The sequence below is a fragment of the Colobus angolensis genome, unplaced genomic scaffold, assembly GCF_000951035.1.
Source record: "Colobus angolensis palliatus isolate OR3802 unplaced genomic scaffold, Cang.pa_1.0 Scaffold286, whole genome shotgun sequence".
Taxonomy (NCBI): domain Eukaryota; kingdom Metazoa; phylum Chordata; class Mammalia; order Primates; family Cercopithecidae; genus Colobus; species Colobus angolensis.
In genome coordinates, this window is record NW_012116110.1 from 1,210,852 (window position 1) to 1,231,887 (window position 21,036).

At 35.4% G+C, this 21,036-nt stretch overlaps 1 protein-coding gene across 1 annotated transcript in view; it reads right to left on the bottom strand.

The window, feature by feature from the left end:
- Positions 1–21,036, bottom strand: part of PTAR1 (protein prenyltransferase alpha subunit repeat containing 1) — a 57,096-nt gene that overhangs the window by 12,591 nt on the left and 23,469 nt on the right. Inside the window, exons 4-7 of the mRNA XM_011948910.1 lie at positions 19,238–19,304; positions 12,684–12,788; positions 10,699–10,912; positions 1,816–2,120 (exon numbers count right to left, since the gene is read on the bottom strand). Coding sequence (XP_011804300.1) covers positions 1,816–2,120; positions 10,699–10,912; positions 12,684–12,788; positions 19,238–19,304 — 691 coding nt within the window. The remainder of the gene's footprint in view (positions 1–1,815; positions 2,121–10,698; positions 10,913–12,683; positions 12,789–19,237; positions 19,305–21,036) is intronic.

Genomic DNA, 21,036 nt, shown 5'->3' on the forward strand with positions numbered 1-21,036 from the left:
GACACAAACTTATTTGATAAAGCAGCAGCAAGGTTTAAGAGGACTCCAATTTTGAAAGTAGTTCTACTGTGGGCAAAATGTTGTCAAACAGCATCACATACTACAGAGAAATCTTTCATAAAAGAAGAGTCAAACTTCATTGCAATCTTATTTTAGGAAATTGCCACAGCCACCCCAACCTTCAGCAACCACCACTCTGATCAATCAGCAGCCACCAACACTGAGGCAATACCTTTCACCAGGAAAATACTGCAACTTGCCAAAGGGTTGGATGATCGTGAGCATTTTTTAGCAATCTAGTATTTTAATTAAGATACTTTTTTTTTTTAGACATACTGCTGTTGTACACTTCTTAGACTACAGTGTAATGTAAAAGTAACTTTTATATGCACTGGGAAACAAAAAAATTGTGTGGCTTACTTTATTTTTTTATTCACTTTATTGCAGTGGTCTGGAACTGAACCTGTGATATCTCTGAGGTATGCCAGTAGCTTAAAAGAGCTATCTTCTCTCTTGAAAACATGAAATAACTGACTTGGTTTTAAGAGAAAAAGAGCATTCTCTACTAATGAAGGTGCCAAAGAGGGCAGATAATCTTTTGTTCTGAATATATTTAGAAAGGAAAAGCAGCTGACCAGGTCTTCTCAAATAACCTATAAGACAGACTGGACTGGAGAAAGAAAGAAATCTCAATAACTTTAGAAATAGGCAATTTTAAAGAATGCCTACCTCCTTCCTGCCTAGTGCAGGCAAGTCTTTCATTTACAAATACAATGCTATGGCCTAAAGTAGAATCTGTATTTATGAAGATGAAGATGCCTCCAAATAAAGGAAGATCCAAAAGAAATGAAGCTGGGAAGGGGTCACATATATGACTTCATTCCAGCATACTGTCAAATGTACTCACAACTGAAGCTGATAGGTTGCTAACCCTTTTTCACTCTTTGCTACCAGACTTTCCCCTCTCTCAAAGATAAATTCTCTTACACTTTAAACAAAAAGTGTCAAGAGATTATACTTCAGGTAAGTTAATTTGCAGACCATCAGTCTTGGAAAAATGATGAAGCATACTTTATTCTCGGGGTCTAATCAAATCTCAATCCTGACTGTGCATCAATATTATGTGTTGAGCATTTTCTCAAAAAAAAAAAAAAAAATTGCCAGGCATGGTGGCTCACGCCTGTAATCCCAGCACTTTGGGAGGCTGAGGCAGGTGGATCACCTGAGGTCAGAAGTTCAAGACCAGCCTGGCCAACATGGTGAAACTCCAACTCTATTAAAAATACAAAACTAGCCAGGTGTGGTGGTGAGCGCCTATAATCCCGGCTACTCGGGAGGCTGAGGCAGAAGAATCTCTTGAACCTGGGAGGCCGAGATTGCAGTGAGCCGAGATTGTGCTATTGCACTCCAGCCTGGGCAAGAAGAGCGAAACTCTGTCTCAAAAAAAAAGAGAGAGAGAGAGATGGCAGCAATTCATCCTAGATATGATAAGTATTAGTATCTCCAAGGAAGGAGTCCAAAAACTTTTAATTCTGTTTTATTTTGGAACACAAGTTATTCTACTGCACAGTCAAGGCTGAATATCACCATCCTAAGCTGCAGGGAGAGATCTACATGAGGAATCTCTTATTAATGATGATGATGATGATGATGAGATGGTAACACAAAACCTCTTGTATTCACTCAGGCAAAGCTCCACAATCAGATGACCATGTTTACCCAAGCAGGCAGGAATCAGGTGTAACTAACACCTTCTGCAGCTCTCATGAGGACACGCATAGTTTTGTGTAGAAAATATTTTCTCCCTTTTCTTACCTATGACACCAAAGGGTTTCATGTCCTGGGTAGGAATCAATAAGATCAGTGCTGAATTCAACTTCTTCTTCTAGAAGATGGTAAAGATTAATCCTTGGTTCCTCTGTTGAAACTGCTGCTTCTTCATCTTTTGGAAGAACTAGTGCTGGCTCACTTCTCAAAGGATTTTGCTCCATCACAGAACTGTCTATCACAGTTTGGCTAATCAAAGACTTCAGCAAAAACTGGCGGTAGTGAAATCCACTGTGGTCTGAAACGTGCATAGATGCCCAATGTTTAGTAGAAGACAGTTCATCAAGAAGAATCTTGTAAGAAGAAAAAAGGGAAGTAAGAAGAAGAGTTCCCAAAGGTTCTTCTTTCTCCATTATTGCCTCTGATTTCTCTTTGATTTGTTCCTTTTTTGACAAGACCATCTTACCAATATTTTGTACACAATGTCCAGCACAGTGCTCTCACTTAGTGGAAGCTTAATACATGCAAATTTTCTCTTCCCCATATAAAAGTGATAGATTTTTTTTTAAGATTAAAGAATTTAAGAACTCATTTGTCATCCTTCCCTTAGACCTTGACTACTCACATTCTGATTGATACACACAGAGAAGGAAAGACAAATTCTAAAATAATGATGATCATTAGGGTATTCATTTACAATGCTGACGTAAAAGGAAAAATATAAACTCAGATTACTTTCATATAAACTTTATTTTACATTTAATAAATGTGTATAATATCTAACTTATTATGTCTTCAACAATAGGCTCAGTGAAATTATTTGTCCTTCAGTATAAGTGCCATGAGGGCAGAGACCATGTTTGTCTTGTTCACTACTTAATTATAAGGGATTAGTAGAAAAACATGATGCACTAATAATAAGATTTTTCCAAGAGCTCGTGACTTTAACTATTTGTCTCAAACTTACTTAACATTAATAATAAATGAGTTTTAAAAGAAATGAAATAAAATTCAGCAGTAAATTGTTTAAATCTTTGTGATACCAATATCTTGCAAACTGAAGAATTTCAAATGAAATGCTTTTTTAAAAAGCAGCACTTATGCAAAAATAACTTATTTGAGAATGTCTTGGACAGGTAGCAAACATAAATCAGTGAAAGGTATATCAAGTGCCTACCACATTCCATCAGAGGATTTTCAGATCAGCTAAGGAAAAAAGATACACATTTGTGAACAGTTAACAATATAGACAGCATAATGCTAAATGCCACCTTCACCTGTCTGTCAAAGGTCCCAGACAAATGCCTTCTCCTGTACCATGATCTTTTTTCCATTTCTTACACCATTTTTCTTCCCCGGGAATCTTTCCTTTTCCTGAACCCCCATAGTACTTATGTATTGCATCACATTTATTAAAGAATTTCAGTGCATCTCTTCATTCCCATTAAACTCAGTGAGTGAGGGCTTTAAGATATTCATTCATTCCTATTTGATACTTCAATCCTCCTATACCTACTGACATCAGGGTGGATAAATAAATATTTTATGAAATGAATGAATGAACAATTTAATAAATAAGGCGAATAGTATAAAGGAGTAAGATTACTTCCAGCCAAGATAGTCAAGTTGTATCAGTGATATGTTTTAAACATCTCCTTTAAGTTCCAATGAGTTTATTCACAGCCACCTAAATTTATTACAGAGGTCAGAGCTGGCAAGTCTCTGAGAAATGGAAAACAATATCTTTATTTGATTTTCAAGGGTGAGCAAAAAATAGCACCAGATAAACTCCTACCTGAAATAAAAACTAATCTTACGTTTATTACATTTTTGAAAAATAAACCTGTAGAACATTCTGGCTGTAATACAGCAGCTTTTTTATTTTGGCACGGCTTCTTAATATGGATTGAAAAGAGTCCTCTACTTATTTAAAGTGAACTTATATAATATGAAAAACATTTAGATTATTTCTAACTGGATATTTCTATGTATAAAATTGCAGTTTATTATTTAATATTGAGGCAAAAATGGCACATATATAAAAGATATTCTGGCTGGATGCGGTGGCTCACGCCTGTAATCCCAGCACTTTGGGAGGCTGGCGGATCACCTGAGGTCAGGAGTTGGAGACCAGCCTGGCCAACATGGTGAAACCCTGTCTCTACTAAAAATACAAAAATTAGCAGGGCGCAGTGGTGCATGCCTGTAGTCCCAGTTACTTGGGAGGCTGAGGCAGGAGAATAACTCGAACCTGGGAGGCAGAGGTTGCAGTGAGCCAAGATTGCTTGACTGTACTCCAGCCTGGGTGACAAAACGTGACTCCATCTCAAAAAGGAAAAAAATATACATATATCTTCAACAAAATCACTTTCTTAAAAAAATTATTAGGCTTTTAAAGAGAAAATCCACTATATTCTTTTCCCTAAGATATAAAGATGCGTATTAAATGAAAGAAGAAACTTTAACTGGAATTTCAGGGCATTTTCTTGTTAGAATAAAAAGATATAAAGATATAGGGAATGATTTTTTTTAAAAAGATAGCATTACTTTTAAGTGATCCAATTAACTTTTAAGTGATCTAAAGACACTATATAAAGATATGACTTTAACGTACGGTACTGATGGGATAAATGACCTTTATGTGATATACCTTAAATATCCTCCTTTTCCTATTTCCATATGAAAACATGAGTAAGTGAATAAATAAACCGCAAGAAAACTGCAGATGCAGGGCTATGAAAAAGAGGGATAACATGTTAAAAATGAAAGACTACTAAAAATACATATGCTGTAGGTCCTGTAAACTTTTAAAAATAACATTTGGGCTTTCTTCTGATTATAAAAGTGATACAAAATGATCAATATAGAAAATTCCAATAATATGGAAAAATATAAAAAAGCAAACAAATTATTTTGTTGGCCAGAGATCACTGCTTGTAACATTCTGGCATAAAACAAATCTTTCAGGTTTTTTTCTATGTACACACATGCAGAGTTTATTTTTAACAAAAATCTGGGATATTCTTTTGTACTAATTTTATTCCACTTCAATTATAAATATATTCCTATGGTATTAAATATTATTTTATAATTTTTAACTCGTAAAATATTTCACCCTCAAGATTATCAGAATTTAACCATTCCCCCGTTTCTTTCTACTCTTGTATAAGTAACACTCATATATAAATCTATGTACATATCTAATTATTTAGGAGAAATTTCTAGAAATATACTTGCTGGAACAAAGAAAAAAACTTTATAAGGTTCTTAATACATACTGTCAAAGTGCCCTGCAGAAAGGCTGTATAATTTATATTCCTATTGGAAGTACATGTTAATGCTTATTTCCTAAATTCATCATCAATACTTTAATCTTCACTAATTTAATAAGAATCACGTTTCATTTTAATTTACATTTCCTTAATTATCATTAAGGCTAAATATCTTTTCTTATGTGATCACTTTTCCTTTGTTTCTTCATTTATGAACTGCCTATTTTGCCTAATTCCCTACTTTCATGAATTGTCTAATTTACTATTTGTGATAGTCATTATTTTTCTTATGAGTTTGTAAGAGGTCTTTACATATTAAAGATACTAAGTCTCTATTTGTCATATGTGTTGTAAATATTATTTTCAGTATATTACTGCAACTGATTTTTAAAATTCTTTTCTTTTTTTTAAAGATTTGGAGTCAAGTAAAATTCTCTTTTTTCTTTTCTCCCTCAGGTCTATTGAAGTGTAAATGACAAATTAAAATTTTGTGTGTGTGTATATATGTATGTGTGTGTATATATATATGTGTATATATATATGTATGTCACATACACACACATATATACACACACACATACATATATACACACACACATACATACATATATATGATGTACGGCATATTGTTTTTATGTATACACTGTGAAATGATTACCACAATCAAGTGAATTAACATATCCATCACCTCACATAGGTATTTTATTTTTTGTGATAAGAACATTTAAGATAAACTCTTAGAAATCTTTAGGAATACATTATTAACAGTAATTACCATGTTCTACCATTAGACCTCCAGAACTTACTCATCCTAACTGAAACTTTGTACGCTTTAACCAGCAACTCCCCATTCCCTCCCATAACCCCACTCCTGCAATCACCATTCCACTCTCTACTTCCGTAAGTTCAACTTGTTTAGAGTCCACCTACGAGTGACACCATGCAATATTCATCCTTCTGCGCTTGGCTTATTTCACTTAGCATAACGTGAGTCTCTTTTTTCTTCATATAGGTTTTTATTCCATTTAAAGTTCAATTTGGTATTTAAGATTAAACAAAAAAAACCTAACTTTCTATTTTCTAAAAAGTCAATCAATTTTACCAGCATCACAAATTGAACAAGGAATCCTTTCTCTAATTATGTGAAATGCCATATTCATCATTAATGAAATATGTACATATTATGTATTGGAATTTGTTTCTGGACTTTATATTCTGCTCCATTACTGAGTCTATTTTTGAAATAGCATCACAATTTTAATTACTGTCTTACTAAACATTTAAGTATCTAATGGTAGAGTGTTCCTTATCGTTTTTCCTAACAATTTCTCAGCTATTCTTTAAGCTTTATTCTCTCTAATGTACTTTAGAATCATTTTTGAAGTAAAAAAAAAAATCAGTGTTTTTTAATATATTCACAGAATTGTGCAATCATTGCTGTTATCTAATTTCAAACGTTTTTACCACCCCCACAAAACCCCATTCCTATTAGAAGTTACACCCCATTCCCTCCTCCCCAGCCTCTGGTACCCACTAATCTGTTTTGCCTATTCTGAACATGTTATATAAATGAAATCATACAATATGTGGCCCCGAATCTGACTGCTTTCAATCAACATGTTTTCAAGGTTCATCCACATTATAGCATGTATCAGTATTTCCTTCCTTTTTTATGGCCAACATTCCATTGCATGGATATTCTGCATTTTGTTTTCCATTCCTCAGGTAAGGTGTTACGTTTTGGCTATTATAAATAATGTGGCTATTAACGTTCTCATACAAGATTTGGTATGGAATGTGTTTTCACCTCTCTTGGGTATATACCTAGGAGTAGAACTAGTGTCATATATGGTAATGCATGTTTTTCTCCAAGAATATGATATATATTAACTGTAGTTTTATTAATATATAGTAATTCTATGTTTAATTATTTGAGGAAATGCCAAACTGCTTTCCACAGTGGCTACACCATTTTACATTCTTACCAGCCATAAATAAGGATTTCAGTTTCTCCACATCCTAACCAACATTTATTATTGTCCGTATTTTGGTGTGAAGTGGTATCTCACTCCCTGTGGTTTTGATTTGCATTTCCCTAACAGTAAAGATGTTGAATATCTTTTCCTGTCCTTATTGGTGACGTGGGTATGTTTTTTTGGAGAAATGAGTATATGTGCTTTTTTTATGTGAAGCCCTATATTAACTTGTAATTTGCCAGTAGTAATAAACTGCCTGACTGTGAATCTTTCCTGCCACACTACCCTCAAATATAAATATTTTAAAATTTACTTAAATGTCTATTTAAGCATGCAGACATCAGAGAGAACATAAAATAGAAAATTAGTGTCATAATTCCACCCCATACTACTTTTAATCAATCTTTATTCTTTCTTTTTTCTGAATAGAAAATGTTTTTATAAAAAATACAAGAACAAAATCTATAACATTGTTGTGTGTATGTATAAATATCTGTTGAGCATTTACCATGTGCCAAGCACTGTTCCAAACACTTTAAAGTATTTGCAGTCTCATTCAATGCTAATAAATACATTAAAAATTGTATTAGGCTACTGGGTGCGGTGGCTCATGCCTGTAATCCCAGCACTTTGAGAGGCAGAGGCAGGTGGATTGCTTGAGGTTAGGAGTTCAAGACCAGCCTGACCCACATGGCAAAACCTCATCTCTGCTAAAAATAAAAAAATTAGCTGGGCGTGGTGGTGGGTGCCTGTAATCCCAACTACTTGGGAGGCTGAGGCAGGAGAAGCGCTTGAACCTGGGAGGTGGAAGCTGCAGTGAGTTGAGACTGTGCCACTGCACTCCAGCCTGGGCAACAGAGCAAGACCCTATCTCAAAAATAAATAAATAAATAATAATATTAGGCCTACCCTAATATAATCTATTGTGAATATTTTCCTTTAAATCATCTTCTAAAATACAATTTTTAGTCATAACAAAATATTCCAATGTGATGGACTGTAATGTAACAACTCCCTCATTATTGAAGGGCTACAGATTTTCTAGTTTTTCACTACTATAAATGCTACTTTTATACATCAAACTTCTATATTTAATAGCCAGTGTTTATTGAGCACTTAGTTAAGGCACTTTGATAGCCACTTTATATGAATTCTCCCATTCAATTTGCATCACTCAGTGAGATGGGAATTATCATCACCCTTTTTTTCCAGAAGAGAAAACTGAAGGTGTAAGAGGCTAAGCAACTTCCTCAAGGCTGCACAGCAAATTGGTGGTAAAGCCAGAATGCAAAGCAGGTCTGCATGACCACTGAGTGAAGCCTCTAATCATTCTACCATACTTCATTTTCCATTATTTCTTTATGATGAATTCCTGGAAGCAGAACTCTAAAAATAACACCCTATTTTACAAAGTGTGATAAGTGCTGCCATGTTGCCCTTCAGTAAGATTATAACATTTGAATAATGCTCATTTTCATGCTCTTACTAATACTCAAGGCCAGCACTTTAAAAAGTCATTTTCAATTTTTTAAGTTAAAAAATGCCAGCTGATTTCATATATATTTTTAAGCTGATCTAGACTACTGGTATTTTTGTGATTACCTCCTGTAATAGACAAAGCATAGCAGTAAATGTTCTAGGTGGGCCCAATGGCTTATAACAACAGAAAGGGGATTTGGTAAATTTAGGACTCCTTACTGATAACAAGAGCAAGAGATGTTGCAGTGGCAAGTGGGGAATGGAAGAATGGTAAGTCCTCCTCCAAGGGCGGGTCAAGGAAGGGTGATGACATCTGAGCCCAAGAGTGGACCCTGGCAGCTGAGCTCACCATTAATGAGTTATCCTTACCACCAGATAGTCTCAAGTAACCAAGAATTTCACTTTGGCCCCTTGTTCCTGATTTTATGGAAATGTCACTTGAAAAGGTTCACATCATGGCAGAAAAATTTCCAAAGACCTCTCAGTCAACCCGGACTGTGCCTTCCTTTTTATCTCCAAGCCTCCTCATATCTCTTTCCTCTTCCCACACACCATCAAGTCATAGATCTGAGATGACCACCAAGCACTCCATATCCCTGACTACTCACCAAACAACTTGTAATCACGCCTCCCGACTCAATATATCTTCCTTCCCCTGGCAGCTATTTCCAACAAGCCCATCCTAGATGAAGAACCATTTTTCTGTGCTCCCATTGTATTCTGATGCTTTGTAACTGCTGGTCTACTTTCTCCACTAGATTTTCAATTTGTTGAGAGCAAACACTATGTCTTACTGCCATACCCAGTATACAGGACAGTTGGTGGGTATGATAGGGTTTTATACTTTTTCATGAATAAACTGCACTGAGTTGATCAAGCAAACTAGCAGCCAATTTTCTATCTCTGGAGGAACAGAGAAAGGAACTAAAATTGAGAGAACCTCTATTAGATGCCCAGTAATTTACATCCATTAACTCAATTAACTCTCACAATAATACACAGAGGCAGACAGTAGAGTCCCTATTTTATAAATGAAAACAATAAAACCTTGCTTTCCACATATAGCTAGTGGGGCCAAAATCTGAACCTAGGTTGATGTGATTTTAAGCCTTTGCTCTTTCTATTCCATTAGGCGGCCACCCCTCCTGAAACTCAAAGCCACATAAACTGGAAGTGGAAGGCTTCTCTTCCAGAATTATTGGCTTAAAATCCTCTGGAAGTAAAAAGTCTCCTATTTGTCCTCGCCAGGAAACAAAGAGGGAAATGGGAGCATGGGAAGAGGGATGTAGGAAGAAGAGGGTGGTAAGTTAAAATTATATAACACTTCCCCACTTATCTGAAAGCACCAGCTGGGGCACTTCGATCTTCAACTTGACCTCTTTTAACTGTCTCAAGCCTGAGAAGCTTTTTAGATGAGCACCCTAGATTTTTATGGCACTGTGACACCATCAGAAAAGAAAAACCTGAGACACTGTAGTATATTAAGAAGGAGCAAAAGGGACACCTGGCTCTCATTCTGATGAATAATAAGTGGTACAACTGTAGCTAAGTCTAAGCCATTAAAATTCTCTGGAAATCTCCATCTCCTCATTTCTAAACTGAAAGGATTAGGCTGTGAGAGTTTGCAAACTGGCTCTGCATTCAAATAACCCTGAGTCAGTGGAAAATACTGATCTCTAGATAGACCCTCATTCTGTCTTAGTAGGCTTGGAGTGGGACTTAGGAATCCCCAGGTAATTTACAGACTCAGCCAATTTTAAAAACACCTGGGTGAGATCGTCTATTCCCTGCCCTCCTCTCCCTCTTTTCAGAGGACGAAAGTGTGAAAAGACAGCCAGCTGACTTAGTATATTGTCACATAACCAAACACTACCAAGAAATAGCAATTCCAGTTCTATAAGGCTTAATAATCTCCCTTCCTGTTTCAGGATAAAGTGAGTTATGCTCAATCTTCCTCAATTGGTTAAACCTGCCTTTGCTTTACCACTGCACTAGCCTTAAGACTGCCAAAAACAGCACTGGTGGGGAATGCAAGATTTTCATTTAATTACAGGGTTTCTCCAGAGGTAGCAGCTGTCACGATTCTCTCAAGTTGCCAGACCATCAGTTTCTCTACTCCTTCAAAGCTCTTCTGAGGATGAACTACTACCAGAAGATTTTAAGGGCAGATAGGCAGTCTGCCCAGGAGACAATAATATCCCTACCTTGACATCTAGCTTGGCCAAGTGCTGTAAAACCCAGATGCGATGGGACCAAGCATTATAGTTGCTTGGGTATCTCCCTGCTGCTTCACCACAGACCTCCATCTCTTCTTGTATGAGTCGCTGTGCCCTTTCTGTGGGAATTGTTCCCAAATTTCCTTTGGTCATAAAGGAAGGCAAGGAGGTTTCCTGAATTAGCTGTTGTAGCACCCATCGCCTGTTAAGGTAGCATGTGGGAAAGAGAACACAGAAAGAACATCAACCAGAGAGAAAAATAACCAGTTTTCATTGTCCCTAATTTAATTTCCATCCAGAGACAATGCAAAATAATACCTATTTATAAGTCCAGTTTTTTGGAGATGGGGAAGGGTTGTTTTGTTTACGATGATATTAAATTTAGCAGTATGGATGAAGGGGGAAAAAGGAAAAAAAAGAAAAAAAAAAAAAACTTTAAAATCTGTAATTCAGAGAATGTCATTACTTCTAAAATGACAATCCCAAAACTCCACTTGACCAGGACATGTAAAGGCAATTGGTGTGTGTGTGTGGTGGTGGTGGTAAGAGGTTATAAATTAATGGCTGATAAATATTACAAGGAGTCATGTTTCACATCTTTAATTATATATGCACGCCTCACCCTATGTGCATTTGTTTGCAAACAAGAAGTTGCATTCTGATAGCTTTCATTCAGCAAAATTCTGTATTTATAGCATAAAATCTGGAAGGTAACAAATACAATTCATTAAACCATTAAGGAGGTGTCAAAATATCCTTAACCACAAATTCTCCCTTTGTCTATTTAAGATTTGCATTAGCATGTATTTACATAAAAAACACTAAATAGTGTTTCAAGCTACTTAATGGGTTTCGTTTGTACCAATAATTTACTCATATAAAAGCATTTTTTAGACTAAAGTATTCAAACCCAAAGGTACAGGAAACTGAGTAAGAAAACTCATTTTGTCATTTTAAAATAATGGAATTTCTTATTTAACAAAATATTGCTTGATAAAAAAATTAGACAAGCCAATAAACTGATGGATGCATATTTAACAGTTCCTTTCCCCTGCCACCATCCCTTTCCAAACCCCCATACACACAGCCATACACCTTTCTGTGGTATACTACCTCAATTTCTAGTCATGAAGAAAATACAACTGACTATGTGGTTTGGAAGAAGCTGACCTACAGTGTTAACTAAAGGCATGATTACCAAGACACCTTGCACTGACATAAGATCCTAAAAATGCCCAGGATTTAAAAAAATTAGAGTGGCTTAATAAACTGAGAATTTCAGAGTAACTTCTTTATTGGTCCTGACCAGCAAGCCCACACCATCCCACTTTGATCAAATAAGAGTAGTTACACAGGATTCATCAGGAAGATGCTTCCAGGTGGCCAGGATTTTGAGAGTCCTAAATTGCATTCTGGTTATCTGTCCCAGGCTTTGAACCTAAAAATGTTCTTTGCATGTATGGTTTTTAGCAACTTTAGCTCAGCGTACACAGCATTCACCTCAGTTACCCTTAGCTTTCTCTGTAAGTTAATTTTAATAACCACAACCATCACCACCACCATCTTTACCAGGAAAATAGCTTTTAAAATCCATGTTGCTCATTACAGTTGAGTATCTATAAATGCAATCTCCACAACTGCTTCAAAGAGTTAATAATAGCTAACATTTATTATGTAATATGTGCCAGACACTGTGGGAGTGTTACATGCATTAACTCATGTAAACTTGACTGTTAACTATATGAGACAGGTGTAACTATTATTCTCATTTTACACATGAGAAAACTGAGGCTTGGTGAGTTAAGTAATTTCCCATGAACACTTAGGTAGCAAGTTACATAGCGCCTAGATTTAAACTTAGGTAACCTGACTTCAGAATTCATGCTCTGGAACCGATATGTAACCTTGCCTCGCACATGTCATGTTTCTTTCTCCAGCCATTCTGAATCCTAAGTAAGAGTACTAAACCACACCTGTGAATCCATGTTTCTGGACTCTTTGGAAACTTAGTTAAGGCGAGTTTTCCCAGATGTAAATCCTTAATTGGATTTAAAGTGCCAGAGAGGATTAGTTCTTTCCTGTTAAAAAAAAAAAAAATTAAACATTACTTTATTCTTATAGCCAAAGGTTCTACATGGCTTTTAATATAGCCTCATTGTGAAGTGAATGTCTAAGAATTTAAAAAAAAAAAAAAAAAGAAAAAAAGCCCAAGCCACTCTGGGATACAAAACACTCATAAATGTGACATGCAGTAATCAAGAATGTATTCTCATAATCCCAATATAACAAATTAATAAGCAGAAAGAGAAGGTCTTAAATCAACAGGTGAAATGTTAGCTATTTGTGTGAGGGCAAAGGGGTTTTCTGGCCTATCTCATTTCCAAAAGTTATGAGACCTGATAGTCGTATCTACAGGGCCAATCCAATACCAATCAAGAATTGGTCTAGTTTCCTAAATAGGACTTGACATCATCTATTTCATTACAAAACCACACATACAACAAACACAATATGGTTGGGGAAAAATCATTCATGGAATCACTATTCTAACCAAATTACCATTTTTTATTTTTGAATTTTCCCTATCACACATACATTTTAACATATAATTGTATATCCTGCTCTCATTATATCTTAAGAATTTTCCCATGATTCTATATAATTTTTGTAATGAACATTTTAAATGATTGAATAGTTTTCATTCAGTAGCTATGCTTTTCCCTTATTGTTAGACGTTCAGGTTGCTTCAAACTTTTTGTTATTTTTTTTTTTTTTGAGACGGAGTCTCGCTCTGTCGCCCAGGCTGGAGTGCAGTGGCCGGATCTCAGCTCACTGCAAGCTCCGCCTCCCAGGCTTACGCCATTCTCCTGCCTCAGCCTCCCGAGTAGCTGGGACTACAGGCGCCCGCCACCTCGCCCGGCTAGTTTTTTTGTGTTTTTTAGTAGAGACGGGGTTTCACTGTGTTAGCCAGGGTAGTCTCGATCTCCTCACCTCGTGATCCGCCCATCTCGGCCTCCCAAAGTGCTGGGATTACAGGCTTGAGCCACCGCGCCCGGCCTAACTTTTTGTTATTTTAAAACAAATCTGGGGAGTGGGGGGGAAAAGCTTTGTGCTTATGACTTCTTTCTTTTGTATTCTTACTTTGGATAAGTTTCCAAAAGAGCTAATAACAAGGTAAAATACTTACATGGCCCTTGATATACTAGGCCATTCCTTTTAAAAATATTAATATAAGCAGAAGTAAAAGCAATGTAATGTTTTGGTTGTTTTTAAAACTGTTCAAGCCCAACCAAAGCTTCAATGCAATCAGTTATCCCTTGATATCTTGTTGGGGCTTGGTTCCAGGACCTCCTACGGATACCAAAATCTGCGAATGCTCAAGTCCTTGATATAAAATGTGTTGCTATATAACCTACGTACATCCTCCCATATAATTCATATCATCTCTAGGTTATTTATAATACCTAACACAATGTAAATGCTATATAAATAGTTCTTATATTGTTCAGGGACTAATGACAGAAAAACAAAGTCTGAATATGTTCACTACAGAAAGCAATAGTTTTCTCAAATATTTTCTATCTGCAGTTGGTTGAATCCAGGGATGCAGAACCTACGGATACAGAGGGCCAACTATATAAAGAATGTCATACAAGAGCTTTCCATACCTGTTTCTCAGGTAAATACAATTTATGTTTAATTTCTCAGGTAAGTTTTTGATAAGTGCTGATATTATACTCTCACTGAATTCTCAATGTATCTACAATTTTATAATAAAATCAGATCATTTGTTATTATTTATTAACCTTAAAATGTCCTTCCTGTGGTAGGGCTGATAATTCGTTTACTTTAGAGAAGTTTAAGCCAGAGAAAACCAGAATCCAGCTCTTATACCATATCTACTTAGATGGATTTAATTTCTAAATACCACAATACATTTTCTTTCCAACAGAGACATGCTATTTATAAAGTTTTATTTGATAAAGCAAACAACTATTTTCCTTTCAATGTTCAGGAAACCAATTTGTCATTATATATATATTTTATATGTATATATAATATTTTTTTTTTTCTTGCAACAGCCAATTGCTTTTGCAGTCTTGGATTCTTTTCCTTCTGAAATCAGTAACATTTTGTTCATACAGTAAGTTAGGATATCTATAAAGTAAAAGGAGGAAAATATTGCTCTATGTAATTTTAACCACTTTTGAGAGCAACGTTTCTCAAAGTGAACCCTGACTGCAACATCAGCATCATCTGGAACTTACTTGAAATGCAGAACTCAGGCCTCAGCCCAGATCCCACTGAGCCAAAAACTCAGGTGGGCACAGCAATACGTGTTTTAAAACAAGCTCTTTAGATGATGCCCATTGGCTGGGCATGGTGGCTCACGCCTGTAATCCCAGCACTTTGGGAGGCCGAGGCGGGCGGATCACGAGGTCAAGAGATTGAGGCCATTCTGGCCAACATGGTGAAACCTTGTCTCTACTAAAAATAAAAAAATTAGCTGGGCATGGTGGCGCACACCTGTAGTCCCAACTACTTGGGAGGCTGAGGCAGGAGAATCACTCAAACCCAGGAGGAAGAGGTTGCAGTGAGCTGAGATCGTGACACTGCACTCCAGCCTGGCAATACAGTGCCACTCCATCTCAAAAAACAAAACAAAAAAAAGATGCCCATTAAAGTTTAAAAAACAACTACTATAATGAATTGATTGTATTAGGCTTAATTTCCATTTGCTAAATTTAAGACCTCTTATTATTTATAACTGTCTACCTTTATTCCCATATATATCCATATATAAAGGGAGATAATCAAAATTTTCTTCAAAAAAGAGGCACTTACCCTATAACTGAGTTTTGACAAAGTTTCTTAAGTTATGGGCACTCCCTTGGGCGACCACTAAGGTACAGAATTTAAAAAAAAGAAAAAGAAAAAAAATATGGGCACTCTGGTAATATCTTTATTTTGAATTAAGCAGCATTTTTGGGAAGACATCTTAGCTTGAAACAACCTCAATCAATGTTAATATATGGACACTGAAAAAGATCACCTGATGGCATCAAGCAAAACTTTTATATCAATGTAATAAACATTGCCAGGGGTAGTACTGAACATTTGTAGGTGTTGGATATTGATGAAACAAGTTTTTCAAAAACAATTTAATTCTAGCACCCACATTTTGGTTTCTAATACCATTCTTTAATGATGTTAGAAATGGCTGATTCTAGGACCAGGACAGGAAGTACACAAGATGAGCCTGGAGCATCTTGTAGAGCCAGAAAGTAAGGAAGTGCTCAAAAATATATAGTGGGATGTGAAAAAGGGACATGGGGCGCAACCGAAAGAGCTTCCAGTGGCCACAGCTGGAATGATTTCAGCAACAAAATAACACAGTATTGGATTATACCCCAGAGTAGCAAATGGCTATCCATCAGCCCACTGAAATGAATGAATATATAAATAGGAGACAATAGACAAATATAATAGGTAGTAAAGTTAATAGCAATCACATAATTGTTTTTTATCTATAAAAAAAATTTCCCTAATACCTCATTTTTTTTTTTTTTTGAGATGGAGTCTTGCTCTGTTGCCAGGCTGGAGTGCAGTGGCACGATCTCGGCTCACTGCAACTTCTGCCTCCTGGGTTCAAGCGATTCCCCTTCCTCAGCCTCCCGAGTGGCTGGGACTACACGTGTGCGCCGCCACACATGGCTAATTTTTTGTGTTTTAATAGAGATGGGGTTTCCCTATGTTGGCCAGGATGGTCTTGATCTCCTGACCTCGTGATCTGCCCGCCTCAGCCTCCTAAAGTGCTGGGATTACAGGTGTGAGCCACCATGCCTGGCCAAATACCTCAATTTTACAGACGAGGAAACTGAATCCTGGAGAAGTTCAGTAACTTGCTCAGGTTTCTTAGCTCAAAATGTCAGAACCAAACATCACATCTGCATAAAATAAAGTTACCAATTTAAACCAATAGGCTATGAGTACAGAACATGAATCACTGGAGTTTGGCATCAACTATTCTAGTTGCTCAAAGGTGTTTTGCTTACTCTAAGTACATAGACTGAAGAAGAAAATAGGACATTATTACTAAGTCAACCTCCTTCATCAGGTAAATCACCAATTTTCAAAGCAAAAAAAAAAAAAAAGTAGCAGTCTTCTTTCTTTAAAAAAAAAAAACCAGCTGAAATTTTAAATTATGTGTATCACTCACTGTAATCACAGGAGATTAGTTCAGAAACTTATTTTTGCCTCTATTTCCTTTCCCAAAGATTGCAATATCCACAAATTGAACTAGACATCTATTGCATTATCCTTTAGCAGTTTGAAAAATGTAGTCAAAAATCACTCAATGCCTTCCAGGGTTAATATAGAAGAGATCCACTAACAATTAAAAATAAAGTTCTGTGTATTTGATATGCAATAGAGACCTTACAGGGTTAGAGAAGTTTACTATGAAGTTAGCAGTTTGTTGCTCAAAATGTACCTATGATTCGATGTCTTTATATGTCAATCAATCTTACTAATACATATTAAAATTTACTAGAACACATATCCACAAAGGATTTTTTAACAATCAAGATTCCCTTTCTACTCATCTAGCACAAAACCTTACTAATCATCTAACTAGAATAATTTTCAAGATGAACCATCATAAACACCCCTCAAGTTAGATTTATGGAGCAACTTCCCTTTATAAGAACAAACCACACATATTTTTTTTTAAGTTTAATAGAATCATAAAAAAATTCACCTAATTCAAATCTTTTATTTCACAAATAAAAAAACAAAACTCTTGAGAATCAAAAGTTATACTCAAAGTCAGCTGCTAGTTAACTGCTGAAACAGGACTAAGTTCCATGAATCTTAAGACCAGGTTTTTTCCTCCTATGCTCAACTGGTTTATAGGATATACAATGAATAACATGTGTGTATACATATATGTGTGTGTATGTATGTATGTACATATACTATGCTAGTGAGAATTTTTTGTTGAAGTATTTTTGAATTCCTCTCTATTGGTGATGATGATGAAACGGGACTAAGTTCCATGAATCTTAAGCCTAGATTTTTTTCTCCAATGCTCAACTGGCTTATAGAATATACAATGAATAACATGTGTGTATACACATATGTATACAGGTGTGTGTGTGTGTATGTACCTATCTATGCATATATGCTATGCTAGTGAGAAATTTTGTTGAAGGATTTTTGAATTCCTCTCTATAGGTGAGGAATATAAGAACATGAATAAAAATGGCATTCCTACTTCCCTATTACTCTGATTTCTTTTTCACTGAATTTGATTTCCGTGCCCAATTTGCAAATTGCATATCTATTATGTACAGGCACTAGAGTTAGATGCTAAGGAAACAAAGGGGGAAAAAAAAAAAGACATGGTCCCTACCCTTAAAAAAGCTCTGAATTTTAAGTTCATGGTACCTTCCTAAAAGTCTCCTTTGCTGATTCTTCCTCATCTTGCAAATGCTAGAACGGTGCTGTCCAATAGAAATATAATGTGAGTCACAAATGCGAGTCATATATGATTTAAAATGTTCTAACAGCTATATTAAACACAAGTATAAATATATTTAATTCAATATATCCAAAATATTATAATTTCAACAAGTAATCAATATAAAAATTATTAATGAGATATTTCCATTTTTTGCTAGTCTTCAAAACATGATGCGCAGTTTATCACTTGTGGCACATCTCAGTTGAGACTAATCACATTTCAAGGGCTCAATAGCCACATATGGCTTTGTGGCTACTGTCCTGGATTGTGCAACCCTAGAAAACTAGAATGTCTCAGGGCTCAGTCTTTGAACTGGTTCTTGTCTCTAGCTATGCCCACTCTTTTAGGGATCTTAAAACAGTTTCACGGCTTTAAAACCATCTATATGTTAGTAACTGCCAAGTTTACATCTGGCCCAGACCTTTTTCCTGAACTTTAAATTAATATACAACTACTTGGACACAAGTCTAACATGTCCCAACCTGAACTCCTGACCTATAACAAGCACCCCCTACCTAAATCTGCTTCTCTTCCAGACACTGCCATTTCAGTAAAGGGCAATTCCATCCTTTCAGCTGCTCAGGGAAAAAGCCAGAGTTAAGCATGACTCCCTTCTTTCTCATCCCATACACTTTCCACTATACTGCAGTGCTTCTCAAATACCAGTGATATAATGTTATATGCCTCACAAGCCAACCAGTTATGCCAATTGCCCATTACTCGCCCACCCCAAAAAATGAAGGAAAAATAAAAGCATGTATCAAACAGTATACTGTAACTCAACATGACAATTTATATTTCAGGCAAGAAAGTTTATGAAGACATCACCATGCAAAAAGGGGCAAAATGCATATTTAGAATTGTCACAGATATAAAGAACAGGTAGAAGAAATAGGTGTAAGATGGTTTATATTTCGTTTTCAAAAGCTAACAACTTATGGGGCTAATATGTCTTCAGAAATTTGGATAAACTTTATCATATCACTAACGAAAATGACATACCTCACGTTCCATGCAGTGGTAAAGTCTGGGTTTAGAAGCAGCAGGGTACATGTGACATCTATCAATTCTAAAATAAAGAGAAGTCGTATTAAAAACAAATAGTCCTACCTTTGAAAGCTTGGCTTCTCATTCTTTTAAGGTTCTCTTTCTCTCTATCACATTATACTAATATATATCTCATGTCATACTAACTTTAATGATAAATACCCTCTTCCAAGCTGTCAGGGATACGAAGATTACCCTCAAGATCCTCTCCTACTTTTGGTAAGTGTAACTCTCTTAAAAGCTGACACAAACAATTTTACAATATGCCTATAAGGAATAATCTAATTAACCTCTTCCTTTTTTGGGTGCTTTTCAGTACGAATTTAATATTTACCAAGGAAAGAAACAAAATTTCTATGCCACTACCTCATTTAACTTCACAAATATCTCAAGTATTGACGGTGTGCATGAATTTTCAAAAGGAAAAAAGAAATCACTAAGAATCCAACCCACTTAACATAATTCATTTACAATCTCCTGCAAAAATTATCCTTTCTTGCACGTATTTTTACATAGGTATAGCAACGATAAATGTACAACTTTGTTCTATATTTTTCACTAAGTATTATTCCGTATGTATCCTCCTCTATTACTACAGTATGTGTTTTTAACCATTGCATAACAATCCCTTAGTCCAATATACTATCAATCACCTTACTCTTTAGGCTGTTTCCTGTTTGTTTTTAATGTTATAAATAATACTACTATAAACATTTTTAAACAAACTTTTTGTCTTGTAGGCTATTTTCTTGGGATATATTTCCTGACGCAGAAGTACTATGTCAAAACAATATAAAACTCAGTATGACTCCTACTAAGAATTTCCAGATTGTCTTTAAAATGGACTGTATCTATTTATACTGCCAAAAGGAACATGAGTGTACTTATGTCCCTACAACTGACCTATATATATTTCTAAAAATGAATGTGACATAAAAAATTACAATTCATTTATTTTAATTTACATTTGTTAATAGGAACATTTTCATTGTTTATTACATATAGTTCATCTTATGAACTGGCTATTCACATTCATTAGCTATTTATTTACCATGGTCTTGACAGAATTCCTATATATTCAAATAAGCACCATAAGCCTGTATTTGAAAGAACAAAATTAGCAAAGTTTAGACATATTGTCTTTGTCTTACTAAAACTGAAAAGAATTCTAGGATTAAGGTTATCTATCTAGGGGCACAGTACTAAATTAAGGCAACCCTATCAAGCTCTTATTAAATGCCATGTAATAAAATAATAAAAATAATTATTACCATTTACTTAGCATTACTGTGTATGAGGCATGGTAGTAAGCACTTCATTTTATATTATTATTTCACTAAATCCTCATAATCACAATCCAAAATATTCTTATCCCACTTTACAGATAGGGAAACTGAAATTCTGCAATTTAAGCAATTTGCCCGTAGTCACCCAATTAGCATGTGGCAAAGTCAACATCAAAATTGTTTCCAACAAATCAATTATGCTGCAAACAAAATGTCTGCCCATAATAATTGGGACATTTTCAGTGTTTAAGTAAAATACAAACTTTTTAATATCTAAGAGCAAATACACATAAACACATCCAATAGTCATTTAAAAATACTCTCATTAACAATTAAATCAATTATTTTATTCTATCTTAATAGGAGATTAACATTTATTTGGGGCCTATGATTTCATTCCTAGTGAGCATATGAAATATTCAATTCCAATGAGCAACAAACAGTAGGATCAGCACACATTTATTTTGA